General features: G+C 51.0%; 1 protein-coding gene across 3 annotated transcripts in view; it reads right to left on the bottom strand.

Annotated features, from left to right (window-relative positions):
- Efcab6 (EF-hand calcium binding domain 6) overlaps window positions 1-15,882 on the bottom strand; it is a 184,841-nt gene that overhangs the window by 6,403 nt on the left and 162,556 nt on the right. For all 3 annotated transcript variants that reach the window (XM_060388917.1, XM_060388918.1, XM_021630901.2), the window contains one exon: window positions 6,210-6,437. In XM_060388917.1, coding sequence (XP_060244900.1) covers window positions 6,210-6,437 — 228 coding nt within the window. The remainder of the gene's footprint in view (window positions 1-6,209; window positions 6,438-15,882) is intronic.

The following is a 15,882-nucleotide window of genomic DNA, read 5'->3' as shown; positions in this document are numbered from 1 at the left end:
ATTGAAAATTGAAACAATCAATGTATAGATTAGTAACAGAGTTGATACAGCCAATGAGTGTTGAGCAGAATGGAGGTGGCCTGGGGAAGGTCTGTAACTCTAGCAGCAGAGCTATCTGGAAAGTCCACTGAGCCGCCAACAGAGTTCTGACTGTGCAGCTGTGTCTCAGAGCACCAATATGCAACCAACAGGAGCCAGAAGATGGCTGCATGAAAAATTGTGAATTAGCAATCATTTCATCTTTTAAAAATTCACAATTTTATCCATAAAATTACCTTGTAAAATGGCAAAATAAAGACACTTTTTATATAAAAATAGAATTTACTATTTACAGATTACAATCCAAGGCTATATATACTTCATAGGAAAAAAAATGAGAAGAAAGGCCTCAGCAGGAATAGGTAAAGAAAGCAATGCTGAACAAACACCAATGGGATCAGTGAACCATTGGGGTTTAAGTTGTAGGGAAAAATCACAGGAGAAAGATAAAATACTAATAACATGAAATCCAAGGAGACCACTGAGTCACAACAACTCAGTATCCCAGTAAACCAGAGAACAAGGGAACCTGGTTTAAAAAATGGTAAAACTTAAGGGTAGTAGCTAGTTACTGGCTAAGAAGGTATGTAGCTTTGACAAATGTGTTTTTAAAAGTTCAATCCAAATTATGTGAAGAAAACACATTTTTTTCAAACAATATAAAGGAAATGAGCTTAATACTGATAATAGAAATAAATGGAGACAGTAGCAACAACAATAAATGTAAATGTGCCAAACACCCAATGTAAAAAGGCAGGGATCACTAGAGAGACTTTTAAGAATCCATTTATATGTTATTCATAAAGCCTGCACACAATACAGAAGTATCAGGTGTGTCAAAGATTCGAAGAAGTTTAAATATACCCAAGCAGACTCTAAATGAAAGAGAGGCGCAGGTCATGCTACTATCACGTTAAATAGACTTTAAGATTAAGAGCTATTTTCTTAGAACTTGATACATCTAACACTGAGTTGCATCTCTCAGCTACTGATGGGCCAAGCTAACTGAGAGAATAGACATTCTGAGGCTAGACGTAACAGCTGGTTTCAATGAGCAGGTGTAGAACGCTTCATAATGCTCCATTCAAAAAATACCATCTAGCTACAAATGATACATTTATAAAGAATGACCACACATCCAATCTCAGATAATTCTAATAACTGATAAGATCCAGTACCATTCTCTAATTAAAATCATGTTCATTTATAAGTTAATAACTCTTTAAAAACACATTCATTCAGGAACAAAAAAACACCCGTATTTCTAAATCAAAGGACCCAACGTGGGAATAAGAGACTAGGAGCTCCATTATAATTTTACAACTCTGTATCAAAATTTGGATGCAGCTAAAGTAGTAATTAGGCAGAAATGTACAGTTTTAAGTGCCTATTATGAAAGGAAGAGCAGCTGAAATTCAAAGCCTGCATCCAACCTTTGCCAAAGCAGAGGGAACAAGAGAAAGCAGCAATACAGCAGGAAGCCCAGAGCACTGAAAGCTGAACCTCAAAAAAGACTAAGAGCACACACAGGGCTGCAGTATGAAGCTGGGGGTGGGGAACACCATGTGTGGTCCAGCTGTGCGGCACACACAGCAAGAACTAAAACAGGACATGGATGCTCTGGTGAGCCAGTGTATGACAACTGGGGAACTGAGTGGACAAATCCCTGTAAAAACGTAAGCCACCAAGATGGATGAGCCTGAGTAGCCCTGTAACCATCACAGAAACATACAGGAACAACTTAAAAACTCCCCTTGTGGAAAACTCTGGGCCCTGGAAGGCTTATGGGCATTTTTACTTGGCTTGCAAGAAGCTAATGGCTCAGTTCTGTCCACACCCCTCTAACCAAACAAAACAGCCCGAGACTCCACTTACACAGCTGGTGTACTCTTGATTCAAAGAAGACACAGACAACACAAGAAAGTACAGACAATTTGTGTCAATGTGTTAGTCACCAAAATAACCTGCCAAGTAATCCAGCATCCCAGAACCCCTTAGAGACAGAGAAGGGGGAAGAGGGAGAGTAAGGGAGGGAGACAGAATGCACACACTTGTATGTGCGCGTGTGGGAAAGTCCACCAAGGCCAGAAGAGGGCACTGGATTCTCTCAAACTGACATTACAGGCACTTGTGAGCCAACGTATGGGTCAGAACCCAACCCAGGTCCTCTGCAAGAACAGCCAGTATCCCTACCCACTAACCGCTGAGCCATCTCTCTAACCGTGGAAACACTTTCAACATACCCTGACCAAACTGTTCTTACAATGAAGGAGTCTGGTAAATGGAATTTTGCCTCCTGGCCTTGGCATATACGGGTCTGGGATGTTCTGTTCCTGAGAACTGGATAGCAAGCTCGGTGTAACCCTGGGAACCAGATAGCAAACTTTGTGTAACCTTGAGTGAATCCTCGGATGCCTAAAAGATTTACTCGTGATTCTTCGCTTTATAAGTGCTGTTTGTATGCTCAGTAAACTGGGACACCTCGATCAGAAACCTGTCTTGGTCCTCATTCTTCACGTCTCTGCCCCTATCATCCCCACTCTCTTTCGGGTAGACCCTTGTTTCACTACCCGAGGGTTGGGTCACAAGAAGAGTATACATTTGCTTTACTATCAGAGCTTATCAGCATATGACTCACTGAATCGAGAAACTGAGTAAGAAAAACTAGATGCCTATCTTGATACAGCCAGTATTCATCCATGGTTGCTGGGCTTTAGAAAAACAGGCAGAGAGTGGTTGACCGAGAGCTCCTGACATTGGCTATATGAAGGTATCTCTAGAGAAAACACGTGTAATCTCAGAACACTGAAGTGTTCCTGTGCAATCAAGGCTAGACCAGGGAAGCCATTGTCACAGCTCTGTTTAGCAGGGTGGCGGGATCTAGGTGTTGCTACAAAGCAAGAAAAGGAAACAACAGGCCTATGGGTTGAAAAGACAGCTGCTGCTGCTCAGAACTGGCCTGAGGTATCCACCATGGCCGACAAGTTATACCAATGACTGCCTTGAACAAAGTAGTTACGGCAAGAGCTAACAAAATTTAACTGAAGGTGTGAAGTTACAAGTATTTTCTTAAAATGGAACCAAACACATGTTAAAGACACAGAAGATCCCAAACAGTAACAACAACAGCGCAGAATGAAAGCGATGGGGACGTCTACAGGAAGGGGGGGGAGACCGGCCAGCAGACAGGAGCCTCCCCCAGCCCTTTGGAGACAGGGACTCACGAAGCTGCTGCTTCAGCACTGGTCTCACAGGACTTCCAGGGGAGCCAGTGTGATGGCACTGAAACGCAGAAAGCTCTGAAAACTTTGGGAGAGGATCAGCTGATGTTCCTGGAACCTTGGGCAGGGTGGGGAAGGCTTAACCGCAGCACAGACTGGAGCCAAAACTGAGCTGTGCAGTTGGGATCCACCCAACTGCAGCGACATTGTGTCGGAAGGGGCATGCACACACACACACACACACACACACACACACGTGCGCGCACACGCTCATATACAGTGAGCACTCACATGGGCACACACTTGCACACTCATGCATGCATGCATACACACACACACACACACACACACACACACACACACACGGTTCACATCCAGCACCTCTCCAGCTTCTCCCCATCTTCACTGTGGCTGCTTGGTCTTGTCTTCTGGTCCTTCCTGCCTCCCTGACTTCTCAACCTCTGTTTCCCCCAAGCCCCGCCTGCCCCCGGCACCCTCAGCCTGTGTCTTAGGTTCTTAGCTGTCCCCTGTCTCTTGCCCACTCTCACCTTGCCTGGCCTCCAGCCTCGTACACCTGCCTCTGCAGCATCATGTGGACAGCCCACCTTGGAGCTCACTGTTCTGTCTGCCCAACACCAACTTCCAGCTCTGCCGCCACTCACAGCGCACGCAACCACTCTCACAGTGAGCACTGGGGCATCACGTGGGATTCAGCTCTGATCCTCTCAGCCCCTCTCCTTGTCCCCTCTGTCATTGGTCCACCATGTTCCCTGCCCTTCATCCCTCTACCTCCACGCAGCAGCCAGGGTGCCACTGTTTGAAGCCAACAATCAGGCCAAGTGACAATGCAGATCCCTAGGGACAGGGTGAGGCTGCTTTGCCATCAGGTTTGCTCCTGGTTTGGGCCCCCTCTACCCCCCCCATCTGTACTGCTCTCAGTTTCTGTGGGCCTGTGTCCTCACTGTCAGGCCCCCTGCAGGGTCCGGCCATGGTCTCTCGCTCCCACAGGCTCCTCCCTAAAAGGCAGGAGCCTGCACTTCTTCCTGAGTACCATTTCACTGTCCTCTAATGTTCCTCCCTCTGCTGTGGTGATTAGTCTGGACTGTCAGCTTGGCAGCGTCAGGTGGGAGATGACCCTCCATCCACAGCTGTGTGAAGTGTTCTGGGTTAGATTAAATAAGGTGGGAAGACACCCCTTAAATGTGAGCAGGACCATTCGATGGGCTGGGATCCTGGGTTGAATAAAAGGAAGTGACCAGCAGTCACCTTGCCCCGCTTCCTGGCTGTGCACATGTGGCCAGCTGCCTCAAGCTTTTGCTGCCATGCCTCCCCCGACCCCAAGACAGACTGTACCTTCAAACTGTGAGACAAAAGAAACCTGTCCTTCCCCAAGTTGCTTTTGCCAGGTGTTCTGTCACAGCAACAGGGGAGAACCCCATCTGTTAACAGCAGCCCAGGACCACCACTCTCGCGTGGGTGGGCTGCTGCCTCTGTGCATTTGCTACACATCAAGACTGGTGGCTAGGTACCCAGAAACCTGCTCGGGACAAAGCTGATGTCAGGGGACCAGGGGCGTGGGAGGATGATGGGGGCTGGAAGGGCCACGTGGGGCTGGGAAAGGCCTCCTGCTTCGAATCTGGAAGGAGGAGTAGGCACTGAGAGATGCAAGGGTCATGTCCTGGCAGAGGCAGAGAGGGCCGCTGGCTAGGAGAGAAGGGTGCCAGGGGGCCCCAGGGAGCATGTGGGAAAACACACAGATGCCAACCAACTTTTCTGAGTTGCACAGCTGGACAGGCACGGAGCTGGACAGGTGCACACCTGGACAGGCACACAGCAGCACAGCTGCAGAGGGGCACAGTTGTACAGGGGCACAGCTGGACAGGCACAGAAGCCTGAGTTGTTTTATTATCTATAAGCACCTTTCTCATTTGCTCGGGGGGGGGGGGGGTTCTGTTTTGTGAGGAGAATAGCAAACAACTTGTTGAGAGCTCATCCTTTCTGATGTGGCTAAATGCTCCCTAGCACCACATGTGGCCTGCCCATAAGGAGGGGCTGTGGCCTGTTCCCTGAAGCAACAGCCAGGCAGACCTAACTCTGACGGTGGCTAGCTAGCAACACATTTCACACAGAGCCCTGATAAGCCATCGGCTCAAGCTCGGCACTGGAAGCTGGCATCTCCCTCTGGAGGGTTGGTTGTACCTACAGGTGTCCACTCACAGAGCTCTGGAAGTCAGGGGAGCCGGATTCCTCTGCGTGTGAGATAAGGTTTTACCATGGAGGTGAGCCAGGTCATAGAGACAAGATGGCAGCTAGGTGGTACTAAGCAGTACTTAGTGCTCTGGCACCATCAACATGCTTGGCACAGCATGCTGCCCCAGGGTGAAACAGAGAGAGAGGAGGTGGTGTCAATCATCCCAGCACCAGGTGGTCACAGAGAAGCTGGAGACTGGGAGCTCGGGTTGATCTTAACAGCAAAAGGGACATGAGGCTCAACCTGGCTGAAATGTTCACAGCTGTTACAGCAACAGGGGCTCTTTTGCGAGTTTCAGCATGATTTACAACAAACCAAGACCTTAGCAGGGCATGGTAACTCATGCAGATGCTCCCAGTAATGGGGAGGCAGATCAACCCAAGTTCAAGGTCAGTCTGGTCTACAAAGCAAGTTCCAGGTTATAAGGGCTATATAGGGAGAGCTTATTGATGAGGAAGAAGAGTGGGGAAGAGGAGAAGGAAAAGGGGATGGGGTAGGGGGAGAGAAAGGGAAGGGAGAAAAACGGGAGGAGGTGGTGGAAGAGTGGGAAGGGAAGGGGAGAGGAGAAAGAGGAGAGAAGAGAGAGGAAGAGGAGGAAAAGAAAAAGGGGAGTGGGAAATTACCTTAAACATTTAAAAACACGCAGTGGAGAACAGCCTACTCCAATGGCCGCTCGCAGTGAGTGGCCATGCTCTTACCTGTTCATCCGTCAGGATTTGTATGTGGTGGGTGCAGATGGATCGGAACTCATCTCTGGAGACTGTGTTGTTTTTCATGGTGTCGAAGTTTTCAAACTCCTGGACAATGGCGTGGTAATGGGAAGCCACTGCCTTGTACACTCTTGCCAGGATGTCTTTGTTGGTCACTTCTTTGGGAGAGGTGGGGGCTGGAACCTTGGGCATGTTTTCTGCCCACTCATCAGCAGTCTGCAGAGGACAGAATGAATATTGATCCGCTGAGTAAGTGGTCGACGCCTCGTGTCTCCTGGTGCAGGGAGGCATAGCTTAATGGGAGAGAGAAGAACAGATGCGTCCGTGGTTTCTAATGACAGGTCAGCCCAGCTGTATTGAAGTCCAGGCCATGAAAGTGGTCCTTGGAGAAGCCCCAGGGAGGGGGCACCGTATACTCCCACCTGTCCCCTCATGATGGCTGTTGTGGGGTTCAGCTAACATATGCCAGGGCTGGGGAGATAGCTCACTCGCTAAAGTGCTAACCACATCAGGTTAGCAAAAGGACTTAGGCTGGCTCCTCCAGAAGCCTTGCACGTGACTGGAGCTGTCCGTGGTGCTCCCCCGAACAGCCTGGGCCGGGCTCAGGGGCTTCCTGGACTGAGCCAGAGGCTCTTAATAATTATGAGCAGGCAAAGGGCTTGCAGTTGGGGGCCTGAGGGGGGCTAAACCCCACCTCCAGAGTCTGGCACTTCACTATAAGGATAGATGGATGGACTGGGGTGGCAGCCATCTATGACACGTCAGCAAAGGGGCCAGGAAAAGAGGCAGGGACTTGTTTATTTTGGGGCTGGTCAAGTCTGGGGGTGGGGCTGGGCACCATGCTGCAGCCAGGCTTGGGAGACCCAAAGGGTAATACTGTGTGTTAGTAGAGGCTTTAGCTTGACGCAAGGCTAAACAGCTTTGACAGATGCCTCCTTGCTGAGGGAGCCAAACCTCCAGAAGGTCTGCGGAGGGAAGGTGGTACTCTGGTGGGAAAGCAGACCTGGCCAGTAAGAACCAAAAGGCGAAAGAATCCAAGGGATCGAGTGTAAGAACACAGGCCCTGGCCCTGGCCCTGGCATAGCTTGGTGAAGGGTCCCACCACGATCCATGCTTTGTTTGACACTAGCTCTTACTGTGGCTACCTGGGCTGTGCTAGGGCCATCAGCAGGGGTCGACAGCAAATCCTCCCAACTAGTTATTCCAACTTGGCCACACGTTAGGTGGTCCAACAGCGATGCCTGCCACTGTCCCGCAGCACATTTGATGGGAAGGTAGCAAACCCGGATGGCAGCTGCGCGTGTCTTTAGAAACACAAACACGTGCTTCCACTCAGACCCAAGCCCCAGCCGCCCAGAGTACCGGGGGCTCCCACACACCCATCTGGGGTCATCTGGAAAGGAAACAGACATCGTTCGAATGGTTAGAAGGGAGTTCCAGAGCTCAGAGTCCCCTAGTACCCATTCCACAGGGCGTCAGACCCAGAGAACAGAGGGTAGAGTCCTGCTTCTAAGTCTTAAAGCACACCGGAAACACTGGGGCAGCTCAGTGTGGGAGAAAGGCAGGCCCAGGACTAGCCTCAACTCCACTCCACCTCTGCCTGGCTGGGAGGCTCTACAAAAGGGCTTGCCCACTCCTTGCCTGTTTCCTCCTTAATGGGGGGGGGAGAATAAAACTGACTGTGAGGTGACCGTGAGGGGGTTGGCATGAGGAGGTGAACATGAGATAATGGTCATGAAATAATAACTGTGCAGTTGGCGCTGTCTTTCTGCCCTTCCACCGGTTCCAGTGACTGAACTCAGGTCTCTGGGCTTGAGCAGCACCATTAGCTGCTGCTGGACCTAAGTAGTCAGGATTCATTTATTCATTTTATGGTTTATCTGTGTAGCCCAGGCTGGCCTCAGTCAGCATCCCCCGTGCCTCAAGCTTCCTCGTGATGAGATGATAGACAGGCACCTCCATGCCCCGCCTACTAGGCCCATTTTTAAAAGACCCAGCTTTTGGGAAAGACAAGAAAATGAGTGAAGAGGAAAATGCCAAAGACATCATTCTTGTTAGATAAATCGACTAGAAAGTCTCCAAACAATTTAGGAAAGTGGTCCACTTCGAGCTAAAACCACAAAAATCTGACAGCCGCTTTTGAAAGGCACTAGCTGTGACGAGCTCTGAGTTGGAGTGAGGAGAATTCCACATCATGTTAACGGCAGGCTGCTAAACACATGGGTGAGATCCCAAGAGCAGCTGAGCCTCCTGGGAGAGTCCTGCATTTACTGACTGGGATGAGTGGAGAGCAAGGTCTGTTTCTGATTTGGAAAGAGTCAGATTCAAGCCACAAGCCCGTTTCAAGTTCCAAGAAAACTTCCCTGGAGGCCTGGGGACACGGCTTGGTGGGTAGGACACCTGCCTCTTGAGGGCCGAAGTAGAACCCCTAAAAAGGTGGACGGGTGGGGGGTGGAGACAGGAGTATCACTGGGGCTCATGGGAGCCTCAGCTGAGGGAGAGAGTGTCAAACAAGGTGGATGGCTCCTGAGGAATTACAGCTGAGGTTTTACACATAGCCTCCCTTTCTCCCTCCATCCCTTCCTCCCCTCTCCTCACACTGGATATATGGGGAATAGGAATCAATAGACACTTTGACAATTACACTGATGATTGAAAAAGATGCACTGTCGTGTCATTTTAGAAAAGGCTAGTGACAGGAGTGACCGGCCAGCAAGACACTGAAGCTGGCTGCAACTGTGATCCGGTGAGAGTGAGAGAGCTTGGCTGGGTCTCCATCTGTGCTGGTGGGCATCATCCCCCTCCATGGAACCTTTTATCAAGAGGCCTGTTTGCCGCAATGTCCCAGTACCAGACAGCAGTGTGGCTGCCTTAAGTAGATGGCTTCCGTGAGGGGTGGAGCCCAAACAGGATGTGGCTCATCAGTTTCATCAAAGAGGGATCCTCTCCCTCGGCACCAACAGCAAAGTACGACCCTCTGTGGTTCTGCCTCAGCTAATGGAAGCCCTCTGTCTAGACCAAAGGTCTGCAGCCACCTGGCTTGACTGTTTCCTGACCCCACACAAACCCCACCGGCTCAGCCCTCATGTTCTCACCTCATGGTGGCAGTCTCTTGCACCCACGTTTGGGCATGCTCCTCTGAGAAGGCTCTTTCCCAAAAGTACCAATGCCATCAAGGCCAGAACCTCAAGGCCCCCAGGACGAGAGGCCAACCTCAGAAAAGGCCCCTGCATTCTGTGATCTCACTCGGCCTGCTCCGGTGGACAGCTCCTACTACAGGTGCTAGAGTGCCCTGGGAGCCAGTCGGTGTCCTCTTTCTCCATCCTTCTTCCAGTCGGTGGCATCTCAGAGCCACACCCACCTGGCCCCCTCCCCTGCTGGTTTCCTGTCACACTTCTCTCTGACCCTCTCTATACTCACTTTTGCTTTTCTACTCTGATAATCTTCACATAGAACAAGGATTCCTGTCCTCCGATTCCCAGGCAGAGTCTCTAGGAGTTAGGGGAGCTCTCTGGGCACAGTGGAACCAAGAAACAAACAGCAGACACACACTGATGCCAGCCTTGCCAGTGGCATAATGAGGGAGGGGCGGGATTCTGCCTGCTCTGGGCGGTGGCCATGGATCAAGTGTCTGGAGGCAAAGAGATGGAAATGTCAGCAAGATTCTGCTTTCACCAACCGGGAACTCTGCTCATCTCCATGCTGGAGAGAAGGAACTTTATGAAACCAGAAAAATTCTCCCTGTGGTCATCTCGGCCCTAGCTCTTTCCACAGTCTCTTTAGAAAACAAATGGGGTGGGGAATTAACAAGATTTATAAAACAAAGCATCGGCAATAGCCCTAGGCACCACGGTTAGGGACAATGCAGCTGCTGCACGGTCCCAAAGAAAAACTCAACAAGAGGGCAACCACGATGCGGAATGAATGAATGGAGGGTGACCACAAGATGGCTGCATGGGAATGAATGAGTGCTCCTGTGCACACCTGAATCAGCAGGTGCCCCACACGCCTGTAGTCCGAGAGGCCGTGGCAAGGCAGGGTACTGGCCAGACTCCCATGTTGACCCAGGTTCTCTGCTGTCCACCTGTGTGCTCCATCCAGAAAGCAGTGGTCAGACCGAGTCCCAGAGCCCTAGGAGTTGGGTGACACACCTGCCTGGGCCCTCCTCCCAGGATGAACACACAGTAGGCCTCCAGGTTGGGACAGGAGGTCACTTGCTGATATCCATGGCACACCTAGTTCATCGGGGCAGACAGGCAGAGAAATGGCTCTCTAGCTCCTGCTCACATGGAACGCTATCCCGGGGGAGAGAGACATGGGCCAAGTCCTCTAGGTAAGGGGAAGGACCCTCAAGAAGACACGGCCCTGGCCTGTGGGATGTCCCTTCTGACACAACTGTCATGAAGGCACAGAGCTGACAGAGTTCCAACCCAGTGCTGGCCAAACATGCCCCTCCTGTAGCCAGACAATAGGCCACTGTGATGGTGCCATCACCCCCCACCTCAGGTCAGAAAGTGAGGTGGGAGCAAAGGGAGGACCTGAAATGCTGCCCTAGGTGACGCTCAGGGCCTGAGAAGGCGGAAAGGGAGCCAGGAACTTCCCTCTCGCTGGCACAGTAGTTCATGCCAGCTAGAGATGTGTTTGTGTGCCAGAGTGATGCCTGAAGCCCCACTGAGGTCACTCAGGATACACACAAGGAAAGATCACTGAAAATCCCACCGACAGGGACCACTGCTGTCGTCACCTCTAAAAGACCGCCAGCCACTAGCCCACAGGTCTTTGGGCCACTGTGGCACGGTTGCCCTCATATGCACTAACACCATCCAGGGACCCCATGCGACCCTGGAGGCAGAGCCAGGCTTCCTTGGGCTTTGCACAGAGCCTGCTGGGCTCTGGCCTTAGCTCCCAGTGCCTCTCAGAGCTCAGCCCCCAAGCAGCCTCACTGAGCACCCATGGGCGCCAACAAAGAGCAGATGGCTCTCGGTCTGGCGCTTTTGTGTCCCATCTGATTGGGGGAAACTGTGCTCTATCCCCCTCCCCGATAACTAAGAGGAATGTTCTTTCTAATAAGAGAAGACAACACCATTGTCTTCAGATGCAGAGACACCTACTACCAGCAGCCAAGCTTTACGGCAAAGGTGTCTGGGAATAGGAATCACAGGGTCCGGGAACAAAGAACGCGTGTAGTGTGTGTGTGTGTGTGTGTGTGTGTGTGTGTGTGTGTGTGTAGCCTCAGGACACACCTGAGGAAGAAGGGCCCAGCACCTATGACACAGGAGGTGGTGGTAACCTGCCCTAGATGGAGCAAGTTCAGACAGGTGGCTTGGGGAGGTCCATTCCAATGTTGGCTTAGAAACCCACTGGTGGACCAATCTACCATGAAGGTCAGAGCTAGCCCATCCGATCATGCTTCACAGAACCGGCTCTGCTCTTGGGACTCGGAGACAATCCTACAGCTCCACCTACAATCCCCCACAGCAAGGAGCCTCTGAAACCTCATCCGCAGCAACTCAGCAGGTAGTGAGAGGATGCTAATTAGGCCCAGCACACAACTGGGCACTTCTTCTACAGAATGCCTGTAATTAGTTCCAAGAATTGAAAAATTGCTTCATTTGATCAAATATTTTGATTAGCAGGGAAATTAATTGTACTGTGTCTTCATTTGTATTTACAGTGGGTAAATGAATCTAAAAATAACAATATCAGCGAAACTGCCTGTCAAAAAGAAAAAAAAAATAAAAGAAAGGGAACATTGCAAATCTATATGAAAATGAAGTCTAAGCTCTGGGAGGAAGATGCTCATTGCCCACCTGTAATGCCTGCTTGAGAGTTGGAGGCAGAGGCAGGAAAGGGGGGTGGCTCATGCCCCAGAGAAGACTGTTCTGGGCAGGTGTCAACTCCTAGGACTCTCTTGCATGGTGAGGCATGACTCCTCCCCCACCCCCACCCCCCCAGCACTATCCCAAGTGGTGGTGTGAGAACTGTGGATGCTGATGTGAAATATCCCCAGAGGCTCAAGTGTTTGAACACTTGGTCCCCTACTGGGAGATTGTGGGGACATTAGGAAGTGGGTCCTGGCTGGAGGAAGTGTGTCTCTGGCTGTGAGATTCCTAGCCCGGGTTCATGTCCCCTCTCTGCTTCCTGATCCCATGGAGCTGCCCACAGCCTTCTGCCTGCCACGGTGCCTTCTTCACCGTGATGGACACCCCCACGAATCACGAGTCAAGATAAATATTTCCTTCTCAGGTTACTGATTGCAGCTGCGAGAGCACAATTCCTGCTTCCAGGACATCTCTGGAAGGGTCCTAAATTAAATCAATCCTGTCAGTGCTTGCTGAGGCCCAACCCAGTAAACTGCTGCCTGGGCTGAGTTGTGCCGCCTTCGGAGGGCGCAGGCTAGACCAAATACAGGCTCTGTAATCCTCCCACCATCCTGAGCCGCTGGCCTTTCTGGCTTAGGAAAGCCACAGGGCTGGATTCTAAGAGGTGGCGCTTACATGGCCCTCAGGCTCTCCGGGCCAGTGACAGGTCTCAACGCAGTCTTACTCCAGAAACAGGATGATGATTCCCGCCACAGCCATGCAGGAGAGCACAAGAGCCTCCTTGGAAGAAGATTCAGCAATTCACAAACACTACAGGGCAGATGCCAGGTACTGTCCCAGAGCCACGAGTGTGTGTCCAAATCTCTGGCCCAGAGGACAATCAGGAATGTCCACAAGGGAGTGAATAAGAGGGTGTGGCCTAGCCCACAGGACCTGCTGGCTGCCTCTCCCGTCCTCCTTGCCCTGACCACGCCTGATGGGCACTGCCTCCACAGCCTTGGGATGAGGCTCCTCCTCTACCATAGCTCTCCCTATGTTCTGGGCTGCACCTCTGACTTGCCCTTCCAGATTCGCAGGCTCATCATAAAACCACTCCTGCCTAATGATTCCTTGCTCTGCCTCCCTCCCTCCCCTCACTGCCCCACTTCTAGGCCTCCAGCTCACCTCTGGCACACAGTGGGCACCCCATGTAGAATTTGTCCAGACTTGTGCACACTCCCACCTCACAAATCCTTCTAGAGCGTGAAACTGCCATAAAGTTCAGAGAATCGTAGCCACCCCTTTGGCCCTTTAATGACTCAATAAACTCAGGGGCGAAGCCGCTTATGAAAATGCTAGTAAATTCCTCTACTCAAATAAATTCCACACCAATGGCCACACATCATCGCCAAGCATTCAGCGCAAACTATAAATAACAAGGCAAACATTTGGTGTTGGCTAGGACAGGGACCACGCGAAGCCGTGTCAACTGCGGTGCAACTGATCTGTGCGACAGTCCTAAGGGCAGACAGTGAAGCAGCCCTTGGTTTTCCCAGAGGGAGGCTGAGATGAACCTCTGAGATGTGGGATTCAAACCCCAGCCCTGGACATCTAGCTCTGGGGGATGCCATAGCTCTCTGAACCTTGGTTCTCTCCCTTGTAAAAACTGCACTGATTTAAACCAGCAGGGCTAAGGGCTATCATGAGGACTAACCAAGAGGATTCCTAGGAATGCCTGGAACATGGCTGGCTCACAGCACCTGCCCGATGCCCACCTGTCCCTGTCCGGTGACATTTGATTGTGGTGACAAAAGGGTGATAGTGGTTGGCCAGGTACAGTCACTAGGTGGGCAACTTGTTCTTTCTTCTGAATTTCTCAATCCAAAGTCAGGCTTCAAAGTCAGGAGCCAGGAGATGGAACTTTCTGTTTTTGTTTTTCAGGAATGGCCATGGCCAATTCTGTGAGGCTGAATCACCTAATGGGGTCCCTCTGAGTCCACTCCTGTCCATCAGATGCCTGGATGTCCAGCTTGCTGGATGAACCTGACACTGGAGAGTGAGAAGCTATGAAGCTATGAAGTTCGGCAGAGGAGAGAGAGAGGGAGACAGAGAGAGACGTAGAGAGAGACAGAGACAAAGACAGACAGAGACAGACAAACAGACACAGAGAGAACCCTATATCATGGCTATTTTCTATAGGGCTTCCTTGACACAGTGACCCTGGGGTTGGCTCCTGGCTTCCTGGCATGAGCAGCTGGCAGCGTCGCTGTCCTGAACCCATCTCTGTTATTCAGAAGAGTAAAAAAATACACTGAGCAGGAGTGACTTTCTTCAGGCAAGGTGATGCCCTGTCTTCTGCATGAAGCACTTGGGTATGGACTGCTTTTCTGGAGGAGAGAGGGAGCTTGGACGTGGATGGACAGGAGTCTGTGTCTGGCTTGCTGCTTTGTCCTTTTAACCTGGCCACTGAGTCACATTTCAACTCTAACACATCCTTCCTCCTGAATGCTGGAGAGGTCCAAGTGCCTTATCCTGCAGTCAGTGTGATAGGTTTCCAACGGTGAGGAACACGAGGCCACCTTCACCTTCATGGCCTCCTGGCCTCTGTGACCATGGGAGTGGCTTTCCCGTGAGTGGGCTTGTACACAGGAGGTACCTCCGGCCTGGCTCACAGGTGGACTCCTGGGCCTGCCCACAGTGGGACTTCCAGCCATGCCCCAATCTTGCATCTTGCAAAGCACCAACTCACCAGCGCTTCTAGAAGCAGGAGCCACCTGTGGTGAGCAGCCACAGTGTAGAGCCAGGACCCGGATGTAGAATGGCAGGTGCCCCTGTGGGAAGGGCTCAAGTCCCACCATGTGACTGCACAATGGCTGGCCACCAGATAGAAAGTCAGAAACATCTTTGAGAAGGGACACTGAGGCTCACTGAGCATGACAAACGGGTGAAGCCAGATGACAGATTTCACTCTTTCAGTACACTTGAGGTCTTACTGAGGGCATGAGTACAATCATAATGCCCAAGAATCAAGTGGCCTTGGCTAGGGGTAATCTCCGCAAAATCCCTTTGCCAGGAAGGTACTGGCTTCCTTAATTACACCTCAGTAATCTCTTTTTAATTACTTGCCTCCTCTGTGTCCCCTAGAGGGAAATGATGGCTCGTGTCCCATTAATGAGCTGAAGTGACACTGTTCCCGGCCCCTATCACTCCTGACTTTTCTTCCCTCCTGGTCAAGAGCCCGAGATGAAGCTGTGGCAGGCTGGGCGACAAAAGCCTGTCCACATTCAATCACCTTCTAAACATGGTGATTTCAGATGATGCAATCTACTACAATTGTTTTTAAAAAGTATCTTATAGGGCGTCGCTTTTGGGATCAATAAAGATATTCCTGCCCTTTGACCCCAGACATTTTGACGCTGGCATTCTTTAAAATGTAGACTTATGGAGTCTAGGGAGGTGGGTCAGGAGATAAAGTGCTCATCACATGCTTATCCCTGATCCCACGAGTAAGCACAGCTCTCACCATCCCCGTCTGAGAGAATACCCTCACATATGGAGACATCACAGAAAGCCAGAACTGGTCAGAACGCAGAGAACAGAGGACCATGGGGTGCCCAGTCCCAACTGCTGCATCTACAACAGAACCCTCTACCTGAGCCTTGGGGGAACACTGTGCAAGCCAGAGGACCAGAAGCCTGCTGAGAGATTGCGTCTTCTATGTACGACCAGGAAGCTACGGCCATGAAATCTCAGAAATCGGCTGCTTCAACAAGACCTGAGTGATGATATCAGTGGACGCGCCACTGCGTATGGGGGATCTCACAAGACTCCACCCTGAGCTGAAGAGGTACAGGCAATCA

This window comes from Meriones unguiculatus, chromosome 8, assembly GCF_030254825.1.
Source record: "Meriones unguiculatus strain TT.TT164.6M chromosome 8, Bangor_MerUng_6.1, whole genome shotgun sequence".
Taxonomy (NCBI): domain Eukaryota; kingdom Metazoa; phylum Chordata; class Mammalia; order Rodentia; family Muridae; genus Meriones; species Meriones unguiculatus.
Note: the sequence above shows the minus strand (reverse complement) of the source record. Positions and strands in the feature narration are given on the sequence as shown.